The sequence below is a fragment of the Felis catus genome, chromosome E2 (genome assembly GCF_018350175.1).
Source record: "Felis catus isolate Fca126 chromosome E2, F.catus_Fca126_mat1.0, whole genome shotgun sequence".
In the NCBI taxonomy this organism is placed as follows: domain Eukaryota; kingdom Metazoa; phylum Chordata; class Mammalia; order Carnivora; family Felidae; genus Felis; species Felis catus.
The window spans coordinates 16,975,387-16,991,836 of record NC_058382.1 but is presented as its reverse complement, the minus strand read 5'-3'; the positions used below and the strand labels follow the sequence as shown (position 1 = coordinate 16,991,836).

General features: G+C 38.4%; 1 protein-coding gene across 4 annotated transcripts in view; it reads left to right on the top strand.

Annotated features, from left to right (window-relative positions):
* Nucleotides 1-361: 361 nt before the first annotated feature.
* ZNF566 (zinc finger protein 566) overlaps nucleotides 362-16,450 on the top strand; it is a 30,287-nt gene continuing 14,198 nt past the window's right edge. For 3 of the 4 annotated variants that reach the window (XM_045045516.1, XM_045045515.1, XM_045045513.1), the window contains exons 1-2: nucleotides 1,037-1,195; nucleotides 15,038-15,108. In XM_045045516.1, the coding sequence (XP_044901451.1) occupies nucleotides 15,100-15,108 (9 nt within the window). In that variant the 5' untranslated portion in view covers nucleotides 1,037-1,195; nucleotides 15,038-15,099. Of the gene's footprint in view, nucleotides 977-1,036; nucleotides 1,196-15,037; nucleotides 15,109-16,450 lie in introns of those variants that run through there. The other variant, XM_045045514.1, reaches the window with a different exon arrangement.

Below are 16,450 nucleotides of genomic sequence, written 5' to 3'. Positions count from 1 at the left end.
CTCTGTCTCTCTCTCTGTCAAAAATAAATAAACATTAAAAAATATTTTAAAGAAAAAACACATTCTAGGAAAATCTATCCTTGTTACTGTTTTATTATTGTGGCTCAGAGATTATCTCCAAGATACAATCCCAGTCATACAATGATATTTATTTAAATTACCAATTACACACCCAGACACAAACTCCTGAGTACTGTTCTCCCTCTCCCCACGACCCCCCAACACCTTAAATCACACACACCTGGAATCCCATTACTTGCTTCCCGCAAAGGCTGACTCACCACCCCATCACTCTCTTCGGGCCCTGACTTTCACACACAAATCAATAGCACAGAATAATACCAGCCCCCTTTGCAACGTCGCAAACCCCTCCCTTTTGGCGTTTCCAAACCCGTTTCACGTTTAGCAATTCCTCCCCTTGGACCTCCCCAATCCCGTTGCAGGTTTCCAGTCTCCTCCCTTTCGGTCACCCTAGCTTTAAGTCTCAGAAGCTCAGATCCCACAACTCGTTTGCACAGAGGAGCCCCACGCCAAACTCCCGCCTGAACAAAGGCCGAAAAAGCGACCAAAGAAGTCTGCGCACTCCTTGGGCGCAATGACCCTCCCAAGAAGTCTCTGGGGTGTAGCCAGGCGCGAGCAGTGAAGAATCAAGACGAATTTCAAAGGGTCCATCCAACGCTCTCCCTGCTCCGAACTACATTTCCCAGAAGGCTCAATAGTGCGAATTATCTTACCTAAACCAAACTAGCCCTCCTCTTCCTGAGTCCGTACAACTCCTGAGGATAGGAGGGTGGGCCGGAGAAGGAAACCCATTTCAAACACGTCAGAGTAGCTTTTGGAAGCCACTGCCTAAGGCCGTGCCAGCCTTTGTGAGGCCTCCGGTGCGCGGTTCCATGAGGGGGCGCAATCCTTTAAGCAGGGCCTCAGCTAACCCCTGACAAATTCTGGCGACCGGGAGCCATCTTGCCGGCCACAGGTAAGTTTCTGACTACATTTCCCAGAGGACTCCTCGGCATCGTTGTGATTCTCGCGTGAATTCAGCCTCCAAGTCACGCGCTGGCGGTACCCTCAGGTCTGCACCCACAACTGTTGCAGCGCTGTGGAGGGTACCGCTGTTTTGGAAGCTTGGAAGGCCTGGGGTGAGGCTCCCTAGGAGAGGGCGGGGCCGGAGGCTCGGCTCTGTACGGCGGAGGAGGTAAGATTGAAGTTGTGTGATTGTGTCTGGCTGGTAGTATGTAGTGAATGACCGTGTGGTTGTGACTAGCTGTTCCTGTAGTGTGTGCTTCCAGTGATTACCCGTGTGCAGCACGGTCTGGGAGCTCGTGACTGTTCTGGTGTGATTGGATGTGATTGGACTGTTCTGGTGTGATTGGATTGTGTGTGTGAGAGAGAAAGGGAGAGAGTGAGTGAGTGATTGGGACCACGTGCGGCATTGTGTGTGAAGGTGTGGGGGGCTTGTGACTCGGTAGATGTAATAATAGTGTTTGTTCCCGTTAGGGCGTGTGGTTGTGCGACTCTGTGACTGTGTGCTGCAGAGTACAGTTGGGGGTACTTGTGAATTCTATGTGGTTTTATCTGTGGATAGTGTGATTGTGACTGTGCGACCATCTGCGGGCGTGTGGTGCCTGTGTCAGTGCGGTTGTGACTGAATGTCCTCTTGGTAAATGTGTGGTTGTGCTTATGTGACCGTTGAGGCCCAGGGTGTTGGCCCTGTTGCTTTGGTTATGGGTTACCGCTAGCTGTCTGTCCCCGTGGTGGTCGTGTGATTGTGTTTTTGGTGACTGGATAAATATATGAGGTTTTTTCACTTAGGTTGTATACCTACATATTATACTATGGTTTTCCCTTGTTTTAAAACTTTTGCAAATGCTATCATATGGTCTTTTGTCTTTTATTTTGCTTATTTGTACAACTATGTTTTAGACAGTTGTTATATTAAATATAGTAGTGGTTCATTTGTTTTCTTTGCATTACATCCTTTGTTATTCATCCCTTCGATTAATGATGGGTGTTTAATTGTTTCTAGTTTCCGACTTTATACACAGCGCTGCCACAGCATTCTTTTACAGCGGATACATGTGCATGAGTTTCTCTACCTGACAGTGGAATTGCTGGCTCATATGATATCCTACACTTTACTCAGTAGTACCAAAATAATTACCTAAGTGGGTGTGCACATTTATGCTTGCACAGCAATATTTGAAACTTCTCATTGCTCCATGTTTCTACCAAAACATGATTCTCAAAGTTTTAAAAAACATCTTTAGGAGATAGAGCATAAAGTGCACAAATCCTAAGTATACAGCTGTAACACAATTTCCTAAAGCAACATAAAGAACATGGCCAGCACCCCAGAAGGTTCCCTCATGCCCCTTCCCAGTTATTTCTCCCACAATCACTGTTCAGAAGTCTATCGCTATTAATTTTACCCATTCTTGAACTTCACATATGAATGGAATTGTATAGCATGTGCTCTTTTATGCCTGGCTTCTTCCACATTATGTCTGAGATTCGTCCAAGTTGTCCACTGTAGTTGTACTTAGTTGTCATTACATGGGGATGTATTGCAATGTATTAATTGCTTACACTGTTGATGGACATTTGATAGTTTACATTTTTTGGCTGTTACAGATTGTATTGCTGCTATGAACATTCTCTGTTTTTGGTGAACATGTAAATGCTTTTCTCTTGGCTAAATATTTAGGAGTGGAATTGCTAGATATTATGGTGGGCATTTGTTTAATAGATTCTACCAATTTCTCATGTGGTTGTACCAATCCATCCAGCAACGTATGAGAGTTGCTCCACATTGGCTCTGTTGAGATTGCCAGTCTTTTAATTATTCTGGTGGTTATGTAGTGGAATTTCATTGCAGTTTTTTTTTTTTTAAGGTTATTTATTTTGAGAGCGAGAAAGCACAAGTAGGGGAGGGGCAGAGAGAGAGGAGAAAGTGAGAATTCCAAGCAGGCTCTTTGCTGAAGGCACAGAGCCCCCACGCGGGACTCAAACTCACGAGCTGTGAGATCATGACCTGAACCGAAGTTGGTTGCTTAACCACCCAGGCACTCCTCATCGCAGTTTTAATTTGTTTCCCTGATGGGTAATGATGTTCAGCATCTTTTCACAGGTTTATTGGCTATTTGGATATTCTGGTGTGTGTGTGTGTGTGTGTGTGTGTGTGTGTGTGTGTGTGTGTGTGTGTGTGTGTGTGTTCCAAAGGTTTTTTTTAAATTTTTTTAATTTATTTTTTGTTTTTAAATCCTTGTTTATTTTTGAGAGAGAGCATGAGCTGGAAAGAGGCAGAAAGATGAGACAGAATATCCAAAGCAGGTTCTGCACTGACAGCAGTAAGCCAGATTTGGGCTCTAACTCAGAAACCACACCATCATGACCTGAGCTGAAGTTGGATGCTTTACTGACTAAGCCACCCAGGTGCCCCTTGTATATCCTGTTTTTGTTTTTGTTTTTGTTTAATTTACATCCAAATTAGTTAGCATGCAGTGAAACAATGATTTCAGGAGTAGATTCTTTAATGCCCCTTACCCATTTAGCCCATCCCTCCTCCAGTAACCCTCTGTTTGTTCTCCATATTTATGAGTCTCTTATGTTTTGTCCCCCTCCCTGTTTTTATATTTTGTTTCCCTTCCCTTATGTTCATCTGTTTTGTCTCTTAAAGTCCTCATATGAGTGAAGTCATGTGATTTTTGTCTTTCTCTGACTAATTTCACTTACCATAATACCCTCCAGTTCCATCCATTTAGTTGCAAATGGCAAGATTTCATTCTTTTTGATTGCTGAGTAATACTCCATTGTATATATATATACCACATCTTCTTTATCCATTCATCCATTGATGGACATTTGGGCTCTTTCCATGTGCATGTGTCCCTTCGAAACAGCACACCTGTATCCCATGGATAAATACCTACTAGTGCAATTGCTGGGTCGTAGGGTATTTCTATTTTATTTTATTTTATTTTATTTTATTTTATTTTATTTTATTTTATTTTATTTTATTTTATTTTATTTATTTTTTTCAATATATGAAATTTTTTGTCAAATTGGTTTCCATACAACACCCAGGCTCATCCCAAAAGGTGCCCTCCTCAATACCCATCACCCACCCTCCCCTCCCTTCCACCCCCCATCAACCCTCAGTTTGTTCTCAGTTTTTAAGAGTCTCTTATGCTTTGGCTCTCTCCCACTCTAACCTCTTTTTTTTTTTTTTTCTTTCCCCTCCTCCATGGGTTTCTGTTGAGTTTCTCAGGATCCACATAAGAGTGAAAACATATGGTATCTGTCTTTCTCTGTATGGCTTATTTCACTTAGCATCACACTCTCCAGTTCCATCCACGTTGCTACAAAGGGCCATATTTCGTTCTTTCTCATTGCCATGTAGTACTCCATTGTGTATATAAACCACAATTTCTTTATCCATTCATCAGTTGATGGACATTTAGGCTCTTTCCATACTTTGGCTATTGTTGAGAGTGCTGCTATAAACATTGGGGTACAAGTGCCCCTATGCATCAGTACTCCTGTATCCCTTGGGTAAATTCCTAGCAGTGCTATTGCTGGGTCATAGGGTAGGTCTATTTTTAATTTTCTGAGGAATCTCCACACTGTTTTCCAGAGTGGCTGCACCAAGGGTCGTAGGGTATTTCTATGTTTAACTTTTTGAGGAACTTCCATACTGTTTTCCAGAGTGGCTGCACCAGCTTGCATTCCCACTGGCAGTGCAAAAGAGATAGATCCTCTTTCTCCACATCCTCACCAACATCTGTTTTTGCCTGAGTTGTTAATGTTAGCCATTCTGACAGGTGTAAGATGGTATCTCGTTGTGGTTCTGATTTGTATTTCCCTGATGATGAGTGATGTTGAGCATTTTTTCATGCGTCAGTTGACCATGTGGATGTCTTCTTTGGAGAAGTGTCTATTCATGTCTTTTGCCCATTTCTTCACTGGATTATTTGTGTTTTGGGTGTTGAGTTTGATAAGTTCGTTATAGATTTTGGATACTAACCCTTTATCTGATATGTCATTTGCAAATATCTTCTCCCATTCTGTCGGTTGCCTTTTAGTTTTGCTGATTGTTTCCTTCACTGTGCAGAAGCTTTTTATTTTGATGAGGTCCCAGTAGTTCTTTTTGCTTTTGTTTCCCTTGCCTCTGGAGACGTGTTGAGTAAGAAGTTGCTGTGGGCAAGATCAAAGAGGTTTTGCCTGCTTTCTCCTTGAGGAATTTGATGGCTTCCTGTCTTACATTTACGTCTTTCATCCATTTTGAGTTTGTTTTTGTGTATGGTGTAAGAAAGTGGCCCTGGTTTATTCTGGACAGCATGTCGCTGTCCAGTTTTCCCAGCACCACTTGCTGAAGAGACTGTCTTTATTCCATTGGATATTCTTTCCTGCTTTGTCAAAGATTAGTTGGCCATATGTCTGTAGGTCCATTTCTGGGTTCTCTATTCAGTTCCATTGATCTGAGTGTCTGTTCTTGTGCCAGTACCATACTGTCTTGATGATTACAGCTTTGTAGTATAGCTTGAAGTCCGGGATTGTGATGCCTCCTGCTTTGGCTTTCTTTTTCAAGATTGTTTTGGCTGTTTGGGGTCTTTTCGCGTTCCATACAAACTTTAGGATTGTTTGTTCTAGCTCTGTGAAGAATGCTGGTGTTATTTTGATAGAGATTGCATTGAATATGTAGATTGCTGTGGGTAGTATTGACATTTTAACAATGTTTGTTCTTCCTATCCAGGAGCATGGAATCTTTTTCCTTTTTTTTTATGTCTTCTTCAATTTCTGTCATAAGCTTTCTATAGTTTTCAGCGTATAGATTTTTCACCTCTTTGGTTAGATTTATTCCTAGGTATTTTATGGTTTTTGGTGCAACTGTAAATGGGATCAATTCCTTGATTTCTGTTTCGTTTGCTTCATTGTTGGTGTATAAGAATGCAACTGATTTCTGTATATTGATTTTTATATCCTGCAACTTTGCTCACTTCATGAATCAGTTCTAGCAGTTTTTTGGTGGAATCTTTAGGGTTTTCCATATACAGTGTCATGTCATCTGCAAAGAGTGAAAGTTTGACCTCCTCCTGGCCAATTTGGATGCCTTTTATTTCTTTGTATTGCCCGATTGCAGAAGCTAAGACTTCCAATACTATGTTGAATAACTGGCGAGAGTGGATATCCCTGTCTTGTTACTGACCTTAGGAGGAAAGCTCTCAGTTTTTCCCCAATGAGGGTGGTATCAGTGTTGGGTCTTTCATATATGGCTTTTATGACCTCGAAGTATGATCCTTCTATCCCTACTTTCTTGAGGGTTTTTATCAAGAAAGAATACTGTATTTTGTCAAATGCTTTCTCTGCACCTATTGAGAGGATCATATGGTTCTTGTCCTTTCTTTTATTGATGTGATGAATCACGTTAATTGTTTTGCGGATATTGAACCAGCCCTGCATCCCAGGTATAAATCCCACTTGGTCACGGTGAATAATTTGTTTCATGTATTGTTGGATTCGGTTGGCTAATATCTTTTGCATCCATGTTCATCAGGGGAATTGGTCTGTAGTTCTCCTTTTTAGTGGGATCTCTGTCTAGTTTGGGAATCAAGGTAATGCTGACTTCATAGAATGAGTTTGGAAGTTTTCCTTCCATTTCTGTTTTTTGGAACAGCTTCAAGAGAATAGGTGTTATCTCTTCCATAAATGTTTGGTAGAATTCCCCTGGAAAGCCATCTGGCCCTGGACTCTTGTTTCTTGGGAGGTTTTTTATTACTAATTTGATTTCTTTACTGGTTATGGGTCTGTTCAAATTTTCTATTTCTTCCTGTTTCAGGTTTTTTTTTTCAGAGTTTATAGCATTTGGGTTTTATTTTATTTATTATTTTTTAATATGAAATTTATTGTGAAATTGGTTTGCATGGAACACCCAGTGATCATCCTAACAGGTGCCCTCCTCAATGCCCATCACCCACTTTCCCCTCCCTCCCACCCCCCATCAACCCTCAGTTTATTCTCAGTTTTTAAGAGTCTCTTATGGTTTGCCTCCCTCTCTTCCTGTTTCAATTTTGGTAGTATATGTGTTTCTAGGAATTTGTCCATTTCTTCCAGGTTGCCCATTTTATTGGCATATAATTGCTCATAGTATTCTCTTATTATTGTTTTTATTTCTGCTATGTTGGTTGTGATCGCTCCTCTTTCGTTCTTGATTTCATTTTTTTGGGTCCTTTCCTTTTTCTTTTTGGTCAAACTGGCTAGTGGTTTATCAATTTTGTTAATTCAAAGAATCAGCTTCTGGTTTCATTGATCTGTTCTGCTTTTTTGGTTTTGATAGCATTAATTTCTGCTCTAATCTTTATTATTTCCTGTCTTCTGCTGGTTTTGGGTTTTATTTCCTGTTCTTTTTCCAGCTCTTTAAGGCATAAGGTTACGTTGTGTATCTGGGATCTTTCTACCTTCTTTAGGAAGGCCTAGATTGCTATATACTTTCCTGTTATGACTGCCTTTGCTGCGTCCCAGAAGTTATCCTGTTTTTTTAAAGTGTCTGTTCAGGTCTTTTCACTCACTGCCCTTAAAATTTTTTTGTCTTCATTTAAAGACAACTTTTTATTTTCATATTGTAAATGTAGTTTAAAGAATTCCTATATATTCTTTTTTAAAGTTTATTATTATTTTTTAATTTTTTTAATGCTTATTTATTTTTGAGAGAGAGCGAGCACGCTTGAGTCTGGGAGGGACAGAGGGTGAGGAAGATTCAGAATCTGAAGCAGGCTCCAGGCTGTCAGTTGTCAGCACAGAGCCAGATGCAGGGCTTGAACCCACAAATCATGAGATCATGACCTGAGCCAAAGTCCTATGCTCAACTGACTGAGCCACCCAGGCATCCCCTTAAGTGTATTATTTATTTTGAGAGAGTGTGTGCAAGTGGGGGAGGGGCAGAGAGCGATGGAGAGAAAGAAAGAATCCCAAGCAGGCTTCACACAGTCAGCATGGAGCCCAGTGTGGGGCTTAAACCCACGAACTGCAAGATCATGACCTGAGCTGAAGTTGGACGCTTAACTGCCTGAGCCACCCAGGCTCCCCGAATTCCTATGTATTCTTCACTCAGGTGCCCATGGTACAATGATGAAAATCAGGAAATTTACACAGAAATAAGATTTTTGACTAATTTACAAACCTTACTTAAATTTTGCTAATTGTCCTATCAGTGCCCTTTTCTGTTCCAGGACCCAATATAAAATACTTCACCGATTTAGTTGTCTTGTCTCTTCCCATCAGACATAATTCTTTAGTTCTTTTCATCTTTCATGACCTTGATACTTCTGAAGGGTACTGGCCAGTTTTCTTGTAGAATGCCTTTCAATTTGGATTTGTCTGCTTTTTCTTCATGGTTAAATTTAGACTATGCATTTTTGGCCAAAAGATCACAGAAATAGTGTTTATGTTCTTCTCAATGTGTCATATAATGATGCCAGTATATCTCATTACTGGTAATGTTAACTATGATCACTTGGTTGAGATGGTATCTGCCAGGTTTCTTCCTTGTAAAACTATTTTTCTCTTTTTAGTTAATAAGTATCTTGTGAGGAGATGCTTTAGAGACTATGCAAAACTACTGTTCTCATGGGGGTGCCTGGCTGGTTCAGTCATAAGACCATGTGACTCTGGATCTCAGGGTCATGTGTTTGAGCCCCATGTTAGGGTTAGAGATTACTTAAATAAATAAACTTAAAAAAAATACTGTTCTCATCATACTTTCACCCATTGATAATTCTTGTCTGTAACAACTATTACTGTGGTGTGTGCCTAGTGGTGGTTTTCTCTTTCCATCATTCCTTCTATATTTATTAAATTCTGTAAAAAGCTGTCCATTATTCCTCATGTGTTTATTCAATTACTTGTTTATTAACTAATGGATACTTATTTTGTTCTATGAGTTGTAATCCATTATTATTGTTATATAATTTGTTGCTCAAATTGTCCCAGATTTGGCCATTAGGAACTCCAAATTAGCTCCTGTGTCCTTTCAACATGGCATCATTTTTGAGTACTTTCTTATGCCTATGTATATGTCTTCTCCCATTTTCCTAGCAGGTTTTTAGCCCTTTGTTTTTTATGATTAGTGCTTTTTTCATATCTTGAAAAGAAATCTTTATATTTCCAAGTTCCTGCAGATATTCTATGTTTTCTTATAGATTTAGCATTCATATTTAAGTCTGTTGTCCATCTTGAATTAGTTTTTGTGTATGGTATTTATTGAAAACACCATCTTTGCACATCTGAAATGCTAGAGGCTTTTATCATAAATCAGGTGATATATACTGTCATCCTCTTTCTGGACTGTAATTCTGTTTTATTTTATTTTATTTTATTTTTTTATCAATGCCACTGTCTTGAAATCTATAGTATTAGTTCTCCAACCTTGTTTCTTTTCTTTTTTAAGATTGTCTTGGCTGTTGTAAGTCCCTTGGATGTCAGAATCAACTTGTTAATTCTCACCAAAAATAAAAAATCCTTGCTGGGGTTTTGTTTGTGAATCTATATGTTAATTTGGGGAGAATTGACATCCTATCAATATTGAATCTTCCAATTAATAAATATAGTATATGTCTACATTTGTTAAGGTCTTTAATTTCTCTCAATGATTTGTTGTAGTTTTCAATGCACATCTTTTATTATATTTGTGCCTGGGTATTTGACATTGTCAGTGGTATTTAATTTTTTTTTCCAGTTGTTTATTGCTAGAAGTACAATTTTTTTTTTTTTGTATATTGTCCTTGTATCTAGCATCTACAGAACACCTACTGTAGATGCTATTTATCAAGTCGGAAGTTCTCATTCGTTAAGATTTTTACATTAATGGGGGCTGAATTTAGCAATTGCATTTTCTGTGTCTTTCGAGAGGATATTTTTTTTACTATTATTATCAATGTGGTAAATTATCTTAAGTTTCATACCTTGAACCAACCTATCATTCCTGAAATAAATCTTACTTGCCCATAGAGTATTAAACTTTTTAACAATTTCACTAGGTTAGATCTGCTAATGAACTTCTGCATGTATGTTCATGAGAAATATTGGCCCATAATTTTCATTTTATGTCTTTGTTTTGATATCAGTCTTATATTAGCCTCATAAAATGAATTAAGAAGAATTCCCTGTGTTTTTCTATTCACTATGTGTAAGATTAAAGGTTTTCCTTAAATTTGGAAGAATTCACTGGTGAAGCTATCTGGGCCTGAACTTTTCTTGATAGGAAGATTTTAAACTGTGGAATCAATTTACCTCTTCAGATGTTTCAGGTTTTTTGTCTGTTTTGTCCATTTTGGCATGTTTTTAAAAGAATTTGTTTCATCTAAGCTTTAAAATTTAAGAGCATGAAGTTATTAGTGTTATTATGTTTTTAATGTCTGTGGCATCTATAATGATGTTCACGTTTTCATTCTTGATTTTGTTCATTTGTTTTATCCCTCTCATTTTCATCAGTGGTATTGGTAACATTTTTTCTTCTGGGTACTTTCAAAACTTTTTTCTCGGGTTGTGGTTTTGCTTTTGGTTTTCTGTGTTTTCCTTTTTATTTATTATTCTTCAGGTTTGCTGAGCTTGAAACTCTTGTTGAGGCTTTTAATCAGTTAATCAGTTCAGACAATTATTACTCTCCAATCTCTTTTATTCCTCAGACCCTCCACTTACATATATGGTAAATCTTTGGACTGTGTCCCTTTTGTCTTATACTCACTTCTGTTCTTTCTGTTGTTTTTTTCTACTTCATGTGGATTTTTTTGTTTGTTTTTGACTTGTCTTTCAGTTCATTAATTCTTTTTTCTTTTTAATTTTTTTAATGTTTATTTGTTTTGGAGAGCGGGGGAGGGGGCAGAGAGAGAGGGATACAGAATATGAAGCATGCTCCCTGCAGTCAGCGCAAAGCCCGATGTGGGACTTCAACCCACTAACCACGAGATCATGACCTGAGCTGAAGTTGGACACTTAACTGACTTAGCCACCCAGGTGCCTCTGAGTTCAGTAATTCTCTTAATTTCCTTCCTTCCTTCCTTCCTTCCTTCCTTCCTTCCTTCCTTCCTTCCTTCCTTCCTTCCTTCCTTCCTTCCTTCCTTCTTTCTTTCTTTCTTTCTTTCTTCTTAGTTTATTTATTTGGTAATCTCTATATCCAATGTGGGGCTCAAAGTCACCGCCCTGAGATCAAGAATCATGTGTTCTTTTGCCTAAGCCAGCCAGGTGCCCTAATTTCTTAATTTCCTCATTTACTGATGTAGGTTGCCTATTTGGTTCTTTTTTACAGATTTAAGTTCTGTTTAATTTCTTTATCTTACCCATTTCCTTATATTTTGGTTGTTTTTAACATTTTAAAACTATTTTAAAGCTGTTTTAAATTGTTTGCCAACTCTAATATCTGTATTGTCCATGGTTCTGTTTTCTGGCTTTATCTCTGAGCATATCTAGCATTTTTTATTTTTTTTTAAATTTTTTTAAATGTTTATTTATTTTTGAGACAGAGAGAGACAGAGCATGAATGGGGGAGGGTCAGAGAGAGAGAGAGACACAGAATCTGAAGCAGGCTCCAGGCTCTGAGCTGTCAGCACAGAGCCCGACACGGGACTCGAACGCACGGACCATGAGATCATGACCTGAGCCGAAGTTGGACGCTTAACCGACTGAGCCACCCAGGCGCCCCTATCTAGCATTTTTTAATTGGATGATAGATATTGTGTCGAAAACAACCATGGAGGCCAAGGGCAACCACTGCCTACATCTAGCCTTCTCATTATATCAGAAAAATTAAAGTGCTTTTCAGGTCTCTTTTACTAACAAATACAATTCTTAGTATACAAGAAATTTTCAGGATAATGTTGGAAATAATTTAAAACATTATATTTTTATTAAAAGACTGCTTGTTTAGAAGAGTGCAAAATTCTCAAAAATTTTATTTAGTAGATTTCAGAGGGCTCTCTTGTCTGTAGTGGTATCTTTTGGCGGTGCTCCATACCCAACATGTGGTCATTTTGTAAACATACTACAGTCTTGGCCACAGAGATTACTGGTTTTAAAAGGAAGGGTCAGGGGCACCTAGGTGGCACAGTTGGTTGAGTGTCCAACTCTTGGTTTCAGCTCAGGTCATGATCTCACAGTTGGTGAGTTCGAGCCCCACACTGGGATCTGTGCTGATAGCGTGGAGCCTGCTTGGGATTCTGTCTCTCCTCTCTGTCTCTCCTGCGCTTGTGCGCATGTTCTCTCTCTCTCTCTCTCTCTCTCTCTCTCTCTCTCTCTCTCTCAAAAATAAATAAATAAACTTAAAAAAAATAAAAGAAGAAGGAAAGGGCAGATTCCCCAGATGCAAGAATTCAGCTGGAGATGATATACTCTAGGAGCAAAGATGAAGAGGGTTGGGAATGTAACAGACATAACATGGAGCTATTGAAATAAGAATGTTTCCTGACCACGTCACCTGGGTGGCTCAGTCAGTTGAAGGTCCAACTCTTGATTGTGGCTCAGGTCATAATCCCAGGGTTATGGAATTGAGCCCAGTGTTGGACTCCACTCATGCTGAGTGTGGACCCCACTTAAGATTCTTTCTCCCTCTGCCCCTCTCCCCTGCTTTGTGTGTGTACTCTGTCTCTAAAATTAAAAAGGGGGGGGGGGTTTCCTTGCTCATTTGACTTGGAAGGTGCAGCACTTGAGATTGTCCCTTTAACCAAGGAACGACCAGTAGGAGAGACCAGAAAAGGGGACTTTAAAGTGAGAAGTATGGGAGAAGGAGTTGTTTCCAAGTCTTTCCGGATTACTGTTGATTCTTTAGTATATAGCACAGTGCCTGGCACATAATAGATTATGTTGGTCGATTTGAAAAACAAACTAAGAGCTTAATAAATAGTAATAATAATAAAAATATTAAAGGAGGGGCGCCTGGGTGGCGCAGTCGGTTAAGCGTCCGACTTCAGCCAGGTCACGATCTCGCGGTCCGTGAGTTCGAGCCCCGCGTCGGGCTCTGGGCTGATGGCTCAGAGCCTGGAGCCTGTTTCCGATTCTGTGTCTCCTTCTCTCTCTGCCCCTCCCCCGTTCATGCTCTGTCTCTCTCTGTCCCAAAAATAAATAAACGTTGAAAAAAAAAATTTTAAAAAAAATAAAAAAAATAAAAAAAATAAAAAATATTAAAGGAGTGCTTTCAGGTTTTAAAGAAGAGACATTTGTGGATTACCTTGGTTTTCATTTCCTGAAGTATATATATATAGTATATATATATATATATATATATATATATATATATATATACTATATATATATGTATATATATATACACACACACACACACCTATATATATATATATATATATATATATATATATATATATATATATACACACCCTTAGTGGAATGCAATAAGTGCTAGGGGTAGATGTATCCATTAAATAATTGATAACAAGGTTCTTTGTCCTGGGTGGTCACTTTTACATACAGTTATTGATAAATTGTTTAATCATCAAGGAGTTTTGTACATAGGTATGTTCACTGCCCTTAATGCTCAGTTTATTATATTCCTGTATCTAATAAACAAAAAGAACATATTTTATGAAACATTTCAACATCTATCTCAAATTAAGTTACTCCTCTTAAACAATTTAGACATCTATTAGTATTTTAGTATAATGTTCTTTGGGTCATTTTAAGCATCTTAAGCACATATCATGTATACAATTATTACAAATTTTATTACTACACTTACAGTTAAAAGCTATTCTAACGCATCAGTGATATGGATTTAGTCCATTTCTACATTATTTCTATACTTTTTAATTTCTTCCCATTGTTACGCGAATTAATCATCTTCCTCAAGTTTTTGTAATATTGCTGTGTTCGCTTTCCTGGGTTTCAGTTTTCTTAAGATTCATTAATCCCAAAAATCGTCTCAAACTGTGCAAGATTAGAGGATCTGGTTCATCAACCAGTTATTTCTTGGTCAGGACACAGGACTTGATTGTACAAAACAAGATCATTAAAAACTGTTTAGACAAATGTATATCCAAACTAAAATGTATATGATCAACTTTTAGGAGTTATTTGGAATTCGTATGAAGGTAAAATGATATATATGCAAGGATTTTTTTTAAGTTTATTTTGAGAGAGAGAGAGAGTGTGTGTGCACAAGCAAGGGAGGGGCAGAGAGAGAGGGAGGGAGGGAGAGAATCCCAAGCAGGCTCCGCACTATCAGTGCAGAGCCAGACTTGGAGCTGGAACTCAGGAGCCATCAAATCATGACCTGAGCCAAAATCAAGAGTCAGACATTAAACTGACTGAGCCACCTAGGCACCTCTATACAAGGATATTTATTACAGCATTGTTTGTAATAGTAGAAGACAAGAAACAGCCCCAAATGGTCATGGGCCGCAGATTGGTTAAATAAAAGTGTATCCATTTAATGAAATACAATGTAGCTAAGGGAATTTCAGGTCTGTGGGTACAAGTTACGTTCCAGTTCAAGATACATTATGTAAAGGGGCGCCTGGGTGGCTCAGTCGGTTAAGCGGTTAAGCGTTTAGCATCTGCAGGTCATGATCTCGTGGTCCGTGAGTTCGTGCCCCACGTCGGGCTCTGTGCTGACAGCTCAGAGCCTGGATGGAGCCTGCTTCAGATTCTGTGTCTCCTTCTCTTTCTGACCCTCCCCCCTTCATGCTCTGTCTCAAAAATAAATGTGAAAAAAAATTTTTTTAAAGATACATTAAGTAAAAATAGAAATGTGCATAACAGTGTATATAATATGCAATCAGTTGTGTAAAAAAAGTATATCTTTGTGTGTAGATGTGTATATATGTATACTATATTCTCCAAGCCCATATTAGATTGCTGAAATCTATCCTACTTCAAAGCCTGAGGTCTCTGGAGTAGGGAATAATGTAAGATTTGCCCATTTTTCTCACTGATACCCCTTTTTTATTTGTATTTGTGTGGGGTGAACAGAGGGGAATGATCATCTGGGAGCTATGCAGCAAGTGGGATCTTATGTAGCTTCTTTTGCCTTCCCCAGTTCTGCCCTTTTCCAAAAGGATCCCAGAGGAAGACTGATCTTTTTCTGCAAATACCAAAGCCATGGCTCAGGTGAGATGCTGTTTCCTTTTGCTCAAAGAGAGTTATTTTTACCCCTAGTACATGTAAACATTTGCCTTCTTCATCATGATATTTTTGATGTTTAAAAAAAACCCAAAAACTTTTTCAGACAGTTTAGTTAAAAGCTGTGCTAAAGTTCTCTTAACCTTGCTCTAAAGAGAAAGATCTTCAATAAGTCAATTCAAAAATTTCTCTCTTGGTGGAGATATTTATAGAAAAAAGAATTGGTTCTATAACCATTGTTGGAAAAAAGAAACAAGGTCTGGTTAAAGATTTTTACACTCTCAAATTACGGGTAACGGTTAAGGGCCAGCCAAGTTGTTGGTTAACAAGTTTCTGTGAAGAGGTCTTAATCAGATTATAAATCCTTCAGAAAATTCTTATGGATTCCATCAAGAATCCTTGTTTGTTCTCACAAAGAGATTGTTAATTACATAATGTAAAAATGGTCTGATTGAGGCCAGGCTCCAAAAAAAAACTTTTACATGGCCCATTCAGGAACCTGACCCTCATTTCTTCATAAAAACCCAGTGTCCTTCCCAGTTCCCTCTTCTTTTAAGCAACGTTTACAAATTCATTTAGTAAGTCCTTCAGATCTTCTGTCTTAGACTTCTGCCAAAAAGAATAGAAATGTGTTCCCCATTTGTTAATGAATCTAATTTGCTTGGACAGTGATTTGATGAGATGGAGATAAATAATTAGGGGCACCTCATAGGGAAAAGGCCTGATCATCACAGACCTAGGGTTTCCAAGAAGAAAATATGTGAAATGGTTTTGATTGATATCATTCTTAGTACATGGAAGATCTCCTGGTGTATGAGCCTTTCAGGTTTGGGGATATGACTCATAGTTAGTACAAAGCTCTGACACCTATATTTTAACAGATCATCCATAATAAATAGACTTCAGTAATGCCATTGTGTGAATTTGGATCATTTTCCGTCACCTTCCTATATCTCAGGAACAAAGGGAATTTACTGTTGAGCAATGGGTAGTTATAAGTAAAATTGGGCCAGTATTAGGGATTTAAAAATTACTTTAACATCAGTATCTGAAAACAAAAGAAAACTTGTTTTATATCTATGTGATAGAATATTATTCAGTGAAAAAAATATGCTAATGAAAAGAATTTATTAAGGTGCACCTGGCTGGCTTAGTCAGAGGAGCTCTTCATCTTGGGGTTGTGAGTTCAAGCCCCATGTTGAGTATGGAGATTGCCTAAATAAATTAAAAAAAATTTTTTTTTATTCTTAAAAAATAAATTGTTATAACAAGGAATTAACTCTTACTATATAATAGTGTGACATGAGAAAGGATCAGTCTTGAATTTTAC